This window comes from Manduca sexta, unplaced genomic scaffold (assembly GCF_014839805.1).
Source record: "Manduca sexta isolate Smith_Timp_Sample1 unplaced genomic scaffold, JHU_Msex_v1.0 HiC_scaffold_3477, whole genome shotgun sequence".
NCBI classification, from domain to species: Eukaryota; Metazoa; Arthropoda; class Insecta; order Lepidoptera; family Sphingidae; genus Manduca; species Manduca sexta.
Window position 1 is genome coordinate 1 of NW_023594549.1, and position 13517 is coordinate 13517.

The following is a 13517-nucleotide window of genomic DNA, read 5'->3' on the forward strand; positions in this document are numbered from 1 at the left end:
TGTTTGAAGTGCTGGATCTTTCACTAGTTAGCCATAATAAATTCGCAGTGCTCACCGTATATTCGCTATCAGTCTCCTTCCTCAAGTCGTCGCGGACCCTCAGCACGCCGGAGTCCGAGCTCGACGTGGAAGTACTTGGAGAACCTTCCGCGGCCGACGAGTTTGTATCGCACGCGGTTGTTGGGCGCGGTGTCGTCGGAGTCCACGGCCACGACGGTCTGCACCATGCTGCCGATGGAGGCGGAGTCCTCGATAGTCACCGGACGGATCACTGACGTGAATATAGGTGCGTTATCGTTTTTGTCCTGAAATTAGCAACGAAACACATCGTACTTAAATAATTTCGAAAGTTTGTAATGTTTTTTTGTTCGTCAATATATTTGCGCGTTTTGGGCAAAGCAATATCGACTTTGTGTTCTTTAAAACGGACGGATTTCGATGGAATTTGATTAACAATAGTCCATATATTGGATTAACAATTACTTTTTTACAAACAATACACGAGGACGTCTATACCCAGGGAAATTCTCATGAGCAGAACCGCGTTAACTATAATGGTACTTTTGCTCACCCCTTCGCCTATAAAAAGCTAACTACGTTCTTCAAACTATTAACATACCAAAATTGTTCGAAATCGGTTCAGTAGTTTGGCCGAGAAAACGTAAGAGAGTTACTATCGTATTTTAATATATGTATGGAGATGAAACTCACATCGACCAATATCTCGACAGTAGTGGTTGCTCCTGGTCCCTGCTCATTGTTTTCCTCAGTGCCTACTATGAGTTCATGTCTTGCCGCTATTTCTCTATCTAGTGCCTTTAAAGTTCTAATTAACCCACTCTTTCTGTCGATGGAGAATAAATCGGTGTCTCCGATCATTATAGTGTATGTTATTTCTGGAATTGTGTCTGGATCTTTTGCCTGGAAATAAGAAATTTGTTAATTCTGAGTTATTTATTTACTACTGAAAAGGGTATAATTTCTTTTAGTACTAATTACTTAGATACAATATGAGCAACAAATTTTGGTCTATGTAGAGTGATTATGGATTTTTTTAATAAAAATAAAGATACAAAAAAAAATTAAATTTAAAAGCAATATTGTATCTAGTCAACTTTACTAAAATTTGTAAAATTATAAAAAAAATATATAAATCCCTTATTAGCAAACATTTTAAGTGGTAATTAAAGAACACTAACCTGAACCTTAACGACGGGGTAATTAGGTACATTTTCGGGTACATGCACGGAGTAGAGCGGCAGTGGGAACATGGGCACCTCGTCGGGCACGTCCTGCACCTGCACGGTGACGGACGCGGTGCCGAGCCGCTTGTCCACGGCGCCGTCTGTCGCCGTCACTACGAACGAGTAGTCCTGGAAACAATTACAAATATTTATTATAATACTTTTTTTAAATTCGTTTTTCGTCTAGGTGAAACTATCAGTTGATTCGACAGTTTTAAAATTGTCATTGTCTTAACGTAGCTTGCTTGTATTGTGATCAATAATGTTATTTTGTGAGTTTATTGTTCCATTAGGAAAACCACATACAAGTAGTATGAGATTAAATTAGTTACAATGCACCGATACAGTAATATTTTTTAGACTTATTCCCTTATTCGTAGACGTTATTTATCTAAGCTCTATCTTTACTATGATAACAAGTCTGTTTCTCAGTGCTGACGGCAACAAACAGCAAGCTGTCAGATAAACAAAGCTGAGAAACAGACTTGTTATAACAGCAATGCTCCGTCCTTAGATAAATAACGTTTATGAACACAGGCGTAAATATTTATGTATTAATAATATATTTTATTTTAAAAGCTTGCTAACACATATAATAAAAGGGAAGCCGACAGGAATCGGATTAATGTACCTTTCGCCACTATATGTATATTCAATGTTACTCACCTTGGTTTTTTCATAGTCAAGTTTCGTAAGAGTACTAATCATGCCTGTACTATTATCTATGGAGAAAGGTAGGTGCGTCGGTATACTGTAAGTTATCATCGCGTTTACCCCCTCATCAGCATCAGTGGCGTGAACATAACCAACAAATTCACCTGAGACGCCTAGAAACAAAAACATACAGTGATAATTTAATATTTAGGAGAAACTTCAACAGAAGGTTAACAAGTACATACTACATTGAATTTAATATGAATATTACAGAGATTTTAGGATAATACAATCATTTAAAAATATTTTTAGAATAAAAATATTATTGTGAGGGTATTTTTGACACTTTTTGCTATAAAACATTGACCGTTTGACAGAGCGTGGCGGTTAGTCATTGACACTCATACCGGTTGGTTGGTTGGTAATATTTTTGTAAAAGTATTTCTGTAGTCATTAATAGTTCTTTTAATTTTAATCAAATTTGCTTCAGTTTAACAATATAGCGTATTTGAAACAGAGCAAATTGAAATGCATTTTCTTATTTCTCTCATTGTATTTTTTATTTCAATAAATGCTAATGACAATGTCGACGCCGGAATTCCCTAATGTCGACCGTATCGCCTTTACTTTAAGGCGAATTTAATTTTGAATTATATCGAGCCATAAACTCCACCAATTACATTGCCCACACGCATCTACGTCACAAAGACGTCACAAAAAACGCACCGCTCGCACCACAGCCGTTCACTCATACACTTTCTTTTCAGTTTTTGTACTGCGACGACATTACGCGCACATTGTAAAAAGAAATTAAAAACCAGTTTTCTAAATACCAATTTTTTCTTTTGTTCATCGCGAACAGACAATGTTAATATTTGTAGAAAATCTTTGTCTAGTACACATACCTTCTTTAACATGAAACAGATATGAGTCTTCGTCGAACTTGGGGTTATTGTCGTTGATATCTGTTACTTTGATGTTAACAGTGGCCGTGCTCGCTAGTTTTCCTGGATCCTCAGCTTTTACCATCTGGAAATATTAATTATTATAACACCAATCAAGATAAGTTGATGAAAATATCAGTATTTCCACGAGCAGAGTTATTTTTATTTAGTCAAACTCAGGTTATGGGATTATTTTGTTGGACTCTAGTTTTTATTTAATGCAATAAGATTCCCCTCCTTTTTATCCTATACCGCGTTAATACATCGTTTTCAAAAATCGTTTTTTAATAATATATTAATTATTTGATTAATTAAACAGAGCACTAAACTGGAATTTGCAAATTATTTTATTAATTAGACAGGCCTCCAAACTGGATTAAATCTAGCCCCATATACCCCCCCCCCCCCCTTTCAATTCTCGGCCTGCCCGAGGCCGACGTCCCTGCAATCGACTTGTAAGACTTACCAGTTGATATCGCGTAAGGACCTCTCTGTCTAGACTTCTGATGACAGTGATAATGCCGGTGTTTGATCCGATCGCGAACTGACGGAGATCGTTGCCGGACACTATCGAGTACGTCACCGGTTCATTCTCTGGATCCTTCGCCTGGAAATTTACAATATTACATATTTCCATTCTTTGTTTTTAGGTTTAAAAATATTGCTTATATGTTTAAAATGTTTGATTTAAAATTTTGAAGGGCATGATTTTTTGATTATAAATTAAAGCACGAAGTAACTGCCATTAAATATTTATTAATATCTGTACTTAGTGATGTCTTACATATTTTCATCATACAGTAATGAACAAAAATTGTTATTTGACTTTAAAAGCTTTAAGGACTATATATACTCAATATGCAATTCAATGTCGCTTTTACGGGTTTTAGCGCTCAATCAGACAAGTAATTTGCTCGTGAATTATGTAACTTACAGTAACAGTGGTAACAGTAGAGTTGATAGCAGCGCCCTCTGACACCGGCGCGTAGTAGTCCCTCGCAGTGAACGCCGGAGCCTTGGTATTAGGGCCAGGGGCCACTCGCAGTTCCACTATACCCTGGGAACTGAGTCCCTTGGCATCACTGGCTCGGATCGTTACACTGTACTGTTCCCCTGCTTGTAAGCGGCCTGTGCTTGCTGTAATGTCATTTAAGTTTGTTTTAGGAATAATTGACAGTCTACACGAACGGAGGCGACCTCGCATGGACCTTCATACACCTATAAATTTATTTTACGACTAGCTTTTGCCTGCGGCTCTGTCTGCGTGTAAAAGTTTTTCTGCGAAAAAAGTAGTTTAAAGCATTCAGGAGAAATATAAAAAATCCTTTAAGTAAAAACTTTCAAAATCGATTCAGTACTTCCTTAGATTAGCGCGATCAAACAAACGAACTCTGCAGCTTTAAGTATTAATGTGGAGTTTTTTAGAGTAAAGTTTTGCCCTAGTGTCTTGTTCCAGCGCGGCCTATGTTAATTGATGTAAGCATCTAGTAAGATACTAACTGCTTAAAGTATAAATATAAAGTCCAGCGCTCGTTGAAGGACGCAATATCTCTTACGTCGATATTATATAGCTTGTTAAGTTAAAAAAATATATTCAAAAAGTGCTGTTGTGTATAACGCAACATGCTGTATCACGCTAATGTACCCAATTAAACATGCTTTTCAAACTATCTCAGTGTACACTAAAAATCACAACGTGCAAAGAATTGAGTAAGTATATTTTAAGAAATTTTAATTACCTTTTTTTGCAGGCAACAAACACAATTTATTGGTAAAGATATTTAAATGAATTATTAATAATTTACGTAAATACCATTAAAATATGAGTATAATACATATTAAAATAAACATATGGTTCTATTGAAAATGATAAAAACATCAAATATTAATAGATTTTTTTTTCCAATAAAATATACCTGGCATAAAGAGAATCCGAAAAAACAAAAACGACCTTCAAACAAATACAACAAAGTTCATTTTCCTACCAGTTTTCAAAAGAACCACAGTAGTATAAAAGCCGACAAACAACTATCTTCACAAGTATGTGAATGGGTGATTGGTAGTAACCGATTAGTGAATTTATTTTTGTACGTAAATGTAGCTACAAACATAGATAGTGTAGCTACAGTAATGTACAAAATCCCTCATCATGACATAGTGTGCTCAAGTTGCTTGCCGGCTATAATGGTAGTGTGCAATACGTGCTTACATATAACACCCGTGTTAGGGTCTATAGTGAACTTGTTGGCGCCGTTGTTAGACACGTGGTACAGACTGTATGTTATGCGAGCGTTCTCACCCTCGTCAATGTCTACCGCCTCCACCTGCAACACAAGTTTTGTTTATTAATTCCTGTAAACGGGTCTGGTATGTTGTATGCGAGCCGTGTGGGTAGCTACCAGTGGCGAAGGGTGAAAATTTTCAAAAGGTAACCCGAGGAAATATTTTTTTCTACAGTTAACATGTAATACGCTGTTCACAATAAATTAAAATCAATAAAATATTATAATACATAATAATTTCCTTCTAACATAAACATTATTTCTAAACTCTAAATTTAACAAATAATCACATATTTTGAACATAGGTACTTATTTAAAAGAGCCCAACAAAATTTATAAAGCACACTATACACAAACACTAATATTATACATTCTAAATTATTAAAAATTTCGCGCCAATGGCCCAACATTAAGCCCCAAAAGATTAGACAAAGACACCGCGCTGCGTGGGAAAGAGACAACAATATCGCGAGGGAAGCTATGCGCGGCCGGGTTCACTTCGAACACTATAAGGCGCGAGCACTGCGCGCGAGTTAAGATTTAACGAATTGATAATATGAACTATGTACCGTAATCGTTGAAGTATTGATTTAATGAAATAAGTATAGGATGACTTGTTTGAATACACTATTATTATATAGTTATGTTTATCATTTATTATTTTAAGTTAATTTACAAAAGGTAACCCGGTAGGAATCGGCTTGTATGGACGCTTCGCCACTGGTAGCTACCACCGTAATGTCTATTATCGTGATTGAAACCAGCTTAATTTCAGTACGTATATCTATATAGTGGTGGGATATATTTTGTAACTGCCTGGATAGCAACAAACGTACACACACACAAGTGTTAAAACCCGCCGTAGTGGCCCACGTGAGTGTGTCGCGTCCCGGGATCCGTCTGTGTATATCCAAAAAGCTGGCATTATGTCGACTATCGAAGGTTAACCATCTCTCTTCAATCGACATTCTACTTGACTCCACTCCAATTACCATCAGGTGCAGTGAGATCAATATGCCGTGTAAATAAAAAAAATTGTTATTGACTTTTCAGGCGCTTACCACATTCGTTCTACTCAAAAAATCAGTAGGTTTCGTTTACCCTCTAGTGCTGGTAGGGATAAAATGATTTTCCTCGCGGAAAAAAGTACTTAAAACGCATATTTTTTTCCATCATAATTTAGTTTTACCTGTCAAGATAACTTTGATTACTCGTTACCTTATGGACAGGTGTGGGCTCCAAGCTCGCCGGCACGGTGATGGGTGGTGTCTTCGGAATGACCGGCGCGTTATCATTCTGGTCTATCAAATGTACGGCTAATGAGTACGGGGCCGAAGCCGCGCCACCGTTAGCTTCTCGAGCTACAACCTACAAATAATAGAGATTAATCAAGCATTTTTTCTTAGTAGTCCAAAAGAGATATATTTTTATTAATTAGATAATTAAAAGCCTTGTTTAAGGCGGAACAATTTCTTGTCGAGTTACAACCTATCTCAATACTGATCCACGACTTACAAAGTGACCAACTTACAATTACCTGAATAATGAGTGCTAGAGAGAACAATATAGTTACGTATTTAAAAAAAAATATCTCCAAAATGGTGGGACGCTTACTAAAACGAAATTTTGGAATTACAATTGAGTTTTGCAAGTACAGCGATATCGTTCAATTCCTGGACACCCTGTATATGACGATACGTTACTACTCATCTTGAACGTCATATTAATAAATAATAATATATTAAATTCAACAGTCGAATTTCGACCAATGGACGACCGCTAATAAATATAACAATATAAAGTTAGTAAACACACCTGTATTCTAAATTTGCCAGTATTCGGTGGGTCGCGATCAAGCGTCTCATCACTGACCACGAGGTGGCCATCTTTGTCGATGTCGAAGAAGTTTGTCGTCAGCTCGAATGTGTATTTTGGCACCGGATCACCAGGACCCTGGAATATATTATTTTGATTTAAAAAAAAGAAGATTTACTCTTGGTCAAAGAATATTACTCTTGGACAAGGGTGCAATATTATCCATGAATTTCAAATTATTTTAATAAAAAGATATTATTGGTTATACACAAATTATTATCGGTATCCGATTTTATTATGTTGCTGTTTTATTCAAAATCCATACACATTAAATCAGCAATAGACTATGTGATAATAGAAATAATCCATGTATCCAAGGAAGACTGAATTCAATTCATTAAGACGTGACATTTGTGAGTATTGTTCAAGATTTTTGATATTTGCCCAATGGACTTTGACAACATCGGCCACTTGTTAGTCGTTTATTATTAATTAGCCAAACAACGATTATACTAACCAAATCAGGATCAGAAACTGTCAGTTTGATAGGTTCACCATTGGCGTCTAAGACCTTGGTGCCTTTAGGAGAGTTCTCTTCAACTTGCCCCTCGTCTGATGACGCGGCGACCACCGGCGGACTTGCATCCACCGGCCGCACTGTGATCGTCAACTTCGCTGTAGTGAAACGCTTTGCTTCTGATACTTCCTCAGCCTGAAATCAAGTTGAACTCTATTAATATACTACTAAAATAGAAAATAATGGACAGCTTTTTATTTGTTTAGTTAAGACGCAAAATATGGTATAATTAAAATCATTTGCAATTGTATAACATGGAGACTTAAAACTACCTAAAAATTTTACTGAATTACGAAGGTGTGTAAAGCCTGCCAACCCGCATTACACCAACGTAGTAAAGGTAAAGGCCCACACCCTTCCTACACAGAGGGACTGTAGCTAACAGTGAGATAATTTATAATAAAATGCGCATATTCTTCTAATTAATTGTGCAAGTGGGCTAATGTGACAATATGCGGTATTTCTCTAACAAGGATCTCCAGACCATGAGGAAGGAATAATTTTAGAAAAAAGTTTTTATCTTTAATGTGTTTAAAATAAAAGTGAAATTAATAGGAAAGCTTGAGTGTTTCAGTTTTTGTTTGGTGCTGATTAGTTTATTATGTGAAGCAATACTATACTGTTTTGAAAACGTAAATGGTCAATATTGTCAAATAGGTTGTGCACCGGAATCTGAACTATGAACTAACATACTTATGGTATATATCAGATTGCGACAGACTAAGGCAGTGGTCATTAGTAATGCTTATAGAAAGTCGATTGATTTTAGAAGCCCAGACCTTGGGCCATAGGGAATGCGGGCATGGAAGGCGTTGGTTCGTAATGTGAAAGGGCGTGAGAAACAGCGCTATTACCACATCGGGTAGAAAATACGAGAATACTACAAAGATTTGACCCCTGCAAAGTCGTTACTCAGAAACTGGCATTTGTTTGTTAAAATAAGATGGTTTCATGATCTTACAAACATATCAAAAATTAAATATTGATCCAACACTTATCCTTATTTCTTTCTCTCAATTTCGCTAATTACAATAAGTACGAATTCACATTTCATGCATTATTTAAAACTACGCGTTTATCTTCAATATTTACACGAATGTTAGCCATTAAAATAAAACTATTTTTCTGGATTTTATCCCATTTAGTATCCCCCCGTGACCATGAAGGCTGCAAAGTCTTCGAAACGTCAGAAGAAAATTATAATACATAAAAAACCGCAATAAAATTCGAAAAATAGTTTTATCGATTGAATATTTATCTTTCTATTAACACTAATTTAACTTTTTTATGAATTACCTTAATATCTAGTTGAAACTTCTTAGCAATAGTAGTATCAACAGGAACAAGTTGCCTCACAGCGCCTGTGTTAGGATCTATTGCGAAGTAAGTCGCCCAGGAGTCTGGCTCGCCACTCTCAATGCTGTACCGTATCCTAGCGTCTAAAGTATCCATGTCGACTGCTTGGATCTTCTCTGGTTCGATGGTTAGGATTCCAGCTAGTACTCCACTGTTGACCTTGAATGTGCGGATTGAAAACATTAATATATACGAAGAATATGTGGTTTCACTTAGTAACGGAATGTCAAAATGACCCTGTATAACTAAAATTCTAGCAGGCCGGTGTCTATATATAATAGATTTTGAAGAAAAACTAATATAGGAGGGGGGTCTTTTTAGAGCAACAAATCCAAAACGACAAAGTTGGTATTTATTGTCTTTCTGCTTGTTTGTTTGTATGTTTATAAACTTATCACGGAGTAACTACTGCATGGAATCGAATTCAGTTTTCATCGACGTATTGCTAAAAGTGTAATTTAAAACATAGGCTCTGTTTTATCCCGGGAAAATATAAAGAAGGACTTTTGTCCTATGTATGCGAGCGAAGCCGCAAGAAAAAGGTTTAAAATGTTAGTTATTTTTGCCCAAAACATTTTTATTAATTAAAAGTTAGATCACCTGGTTGATTGTTAAAAATAAAGATTGAGAATTTCTGTATCATTCTACATAATGACAATTTTCAAATACTTATATCAGTCTAACAAGTCATCACAGCTTCGTCCTAAAGCTGTACAAACTAGAAACAAAGGTCTTTGTCATTAGCAACCTAATAATATTGTAAATATTTTTCTATAGTAACTTACATAGCTAGTGTATTCTGGATTAAAGCAAGCGCCTTCGTGTAAAGTGCAGCCCTTGTATATAAAAGAGGGGTCTTGATCATCATCGTCTTGAACAGTCACTGTCATCGTGGTGGTGCTCGAAAGACGTCTCTTTGTATCACGTGCGCGGTCCTGAAATATTAGTTTAACTTCGATCAATTGATCATTAGCATTTGAGATTCTTCCATTAAATATAATTATCCTTTAATTTAAATGCATTTTGAAAAAAAAATCCGACCGCACCAAACTTTCGAATGTCAGATATCTGATATTCTTAGTAAAGGCCAGGTCAAAGGTACCCTGAACCGGGAATGCATAAAAAGTGGAGGAAGCGAGAGAAGTATGCCAGAATTGTGCAAAGTGGCAATCCATAGTCTTTGCCTATCACCATGGGACAGAGACGTGATATCATGTATGTATGAAAGAAATTCAAAAAATCCATTAGGAACATACAATAATCTTCCTAATTTAATTCCTCAATTATTTTAACTAATTCAAAGATTCAGTAGATACTCACAGCAGCGACGATTGTGACTAGATACTGCTGAGTGCGTTCATAATCCAGACTTCTATTAACAGTCACGTGACCAACATGGGGCAGGGGAATCGCGAAGAATCCATAACCATCCGCAGCATTGTTCTTCTCCAATGTGGCGTTATCACCTGGTATAATGAAGTATTCGGCTAGGCCGTTGACGCCGGCGTCCATGTCTACAGCTCTGACGCCTTCAAATATTGTTGTGCCAATTGGTGCTAACTGTAAAGAGATTGATAGTTTGTAGTCTTGATAAAGTTGATAAAGGATTTATATTGATTGATTGAAAGGTTGATAAAGGATTATTTATTGTAGTAATTAAGTAAATTTTGTAGCTAAAATTATTCGTGTTGTAATTGTTAACTACTGGACTGTTTTTGTGAAGACTGTTCTGCCCATTTCGGTAGCTATATCTATATCGGAGCATTTCAGTTTAAATATTTTACGATTCTTAAGAGGGTTGTGCATTATCATTTTAATTTTAAATTTATTTATTCCTAATTTTGCAAATATATGAAATCATAAACTGTAGTTTATACCTTAAACTGATTTTAAGAAGTAGAAAATATGGATTAGTATGATAACTTCACAATTTTATCACCATAAGTATATCAATAAAAAGGTAACTTGTACAAAATCAAGGTAGGTAATATTTAATCCTTGTCAATACTAAATTGGAAGCAAAACAAAATACCGTAAATCCACATAACAGATAACATAACGTTTATGGTTACTCTCAATACTTAAAACGGTTAGCGGTAGATAATTGGAGGTTACAATATGTGGTATACTGTATTTCTGTGAATTGTACAGTCTATTTGCATGTCAACGTTTCTTACACTAGTTAGACCGAAACAGAACATTCTAGGCGCGTGTTCTAGAAATGTCCCTTTATAGATTTGAACGATTCTTGAAAGCTATAATTATGTTTACTATCTCAACGCGTATAGACATTGAAATAAAACTGTTATTACGGATTTTGTCGCGGTTTTTATATTATTATTTTTTCTCGACGTTTCGATGACTACAGCTTTGCGTGGTCCGCCTCGTGACCACGAAAGCTGTTTTATTTCTATATTTACTATCGTTCTAGAAGCCGTATTTTTAAGTTAAGTAACAAGGGTTATGTTAAACCTTATTAGTATTAATCGGTTGACGATTGTGATATGTATGTAATTTAGGTCTTCTAGAGAAATTATATTGCATTGTATTCATGCGTATTTTAAAATGTAATAAAGGACGAATAAGTTTCTGGAAATGGAAACTTATCAAACAAAAAAAACATCAATTGAGGTCATACGTCCAAAGAAATTCTAAATATAACCTCTAATACAATTTACTTAAAGTTTAAAACCCACCTCGGAGACGCTGGCTTCATACGGCGTCCCTTGGAATATAGGCGCGTTGTCGTTGATATCAGACACTCTGACAATCACCGGTATGGTCCGCCTCTTCTTCGTGGCTTTCACCTGACAAACCAACTACAAACGGATTCTATTAATTAATTAGCCGTCACAATTTGATCGCGATTAATAGCATGCAGATTTCTGATAGGTTTGCGACACTGGAAAGATAAATCATAGCGAAAATGATTCTAACCCGTTGATATAAAGCTGATTTTAACTTAAAGATTGTTTCAAGATAAAGATCGTTCTCAGCTACTGAATAGTTAGATGACAGCTATATATTAATTTAGGAAATCTAGTCGGAACGGCAATTAATCTTAATAAATAATGTTATGTAATCCTACCAGTTTTAACATAGTTTCGTAACTTTACTGATTCCTTAAAGCGATATATCACTGAAAGAAATTCATTCCTTAAAGCTATTTTGGAGCACGCTAACAAATCATTCCAAATAATTGAAAATAAACTTTCTGTCGAACTGTTTAGAGTTTCAAATACCAATTACCTGAAATACCATATGCGACAAATTGTCAGCGTCCCTATCAAGCGGCTGCAGCAGCTGCAAACGCTTTCCATCAAGCTGAAACAGCGTTGGGCCCTTAGGGAACACCGTGGATAATATCACATCTACATCTGGCTCCCCCACTATGGGAAGGTCGGCTGGTATCGTGCTTTGGTTAACCTCTGCAAGAAATAAAACCTCTATGAAATTTCTTTTGCGTCTAGACGCCTTATTCAGAAAATAGTTTTTTTTTATGTTTTAGCTATATAATTATTATATGATTATTATATTATATTATATATTTTAGCTATATTATTATGTAAGCGGCGATAGCCTAGTTGGATATGGAACGGACTGCCGAGACGAATGTCCGCAGGTTCAAATCCCAAGGGCACACACCTCTGACTTTTCTAAAAAATCATGTGTGTATTCTTTGTGAATTTATCGTTCGCTTTAACGGTGAAGGAAACCATCGTAAGGAAACCTGCACATCTGAGAAGTTCTCTATAGGAATTTCGAAGGTGTGTGAAGTCTACCAACCCGCACTAGGCCAGCGTGGTGGACTAAGGCCTAATCCCTCTCAGCAGTAGAGGAGGTCCGTGCTCAGCAGTGGGCAAGTATATAATACAGGGCTGATATTATTATTATTATTATTATATAATTATATTATCTTCGTTTAAACGAAGGGAACTTGGATGAATGCCATATAGACCTTATAAATTACAAATATAACTAATGAACTTACGGTCTCCTCTGCTTTTCCTCAATGTCAACTATAATACTAGACTGTCCTGTTTCCACCTCACATGGACCTATAACAATAAAAATCACATTATTATAAGTTGGAGACAATGAACCTATTATTAGCTTAAAGTATAAACTTAATTATAAATCGCAAGTACAGCCAACCGATTAACTGGTTAAATAAAATAAACATCTAGAATAAGTACCAACTTAATGACGTTTAAAATAACATTATCCGTTTAATTACATGCTGTAATGTGTTTTAGTAGCATCGAAGACTTCACAAACCATAAAGTAAATAATTGTATTACGTCACGCCTACAATAAAGTAACCAAGCCTCGGAAAAAGCAGTCCACTCTGACTTTTCACAATTGCGTAAACAAAGCCGCGGGCAATAACCAATAAACAATCAGGTACTAGGAAGAAATACTCTCAATACACAGGAGTTTAAGATAATGGAATATCGTGTAAAACTAACAAACGTTCATAAATAACGGAATCGACGGTTGCCGCGACAGCGCTGTTCGTTAGTTTCCACTAATTAGTTAGTGACGTTTCTAGCTTTTACTTGTAGAATTTACTTAATTGCAGTTACATAAGGAATGATGGTCAGTCATTATCGTTTATATTATCTTTATAATGGTGTTCTAACCT

General features: G+C 35.9%; 1 protein-coding gene across 1 annotated transcript; it reads right to left on the bottom strand.

The window, feature by feature from the left end:
- Positions 1-55: 55 nt before the first annotated feature.
- On the bottom strand, positions 56-12985 carry LOC119192990 (cadherin-99C-like; the record flags this gene model as incomplete). Its single annotated transcript, XM_037446704.1, is given in 19 exon segments — positions 56-118; positions 120-305; positions 712-921; positions 1200-1373; positions 1911-2071; positions 2804-2927; positions 3309-3449; positions 3777-3979; positions 5052-5166; positions 6343-6492; positions 6940-7077; positions 7457-7651; positions 8813-9031; positions 9658-9807; positions 10193-10432; positions 11569-11691; positions 12122-12300; positions 12864-12876; positions 12878-12985. Coding segments are annotated over 19 exon segments (2892 nt in total), but the record flags the coding sequence as incomplete, so codon positions are not given.
- Between the last annotated feature and the right edge of the window lie 532 nt (positions 12986-13517).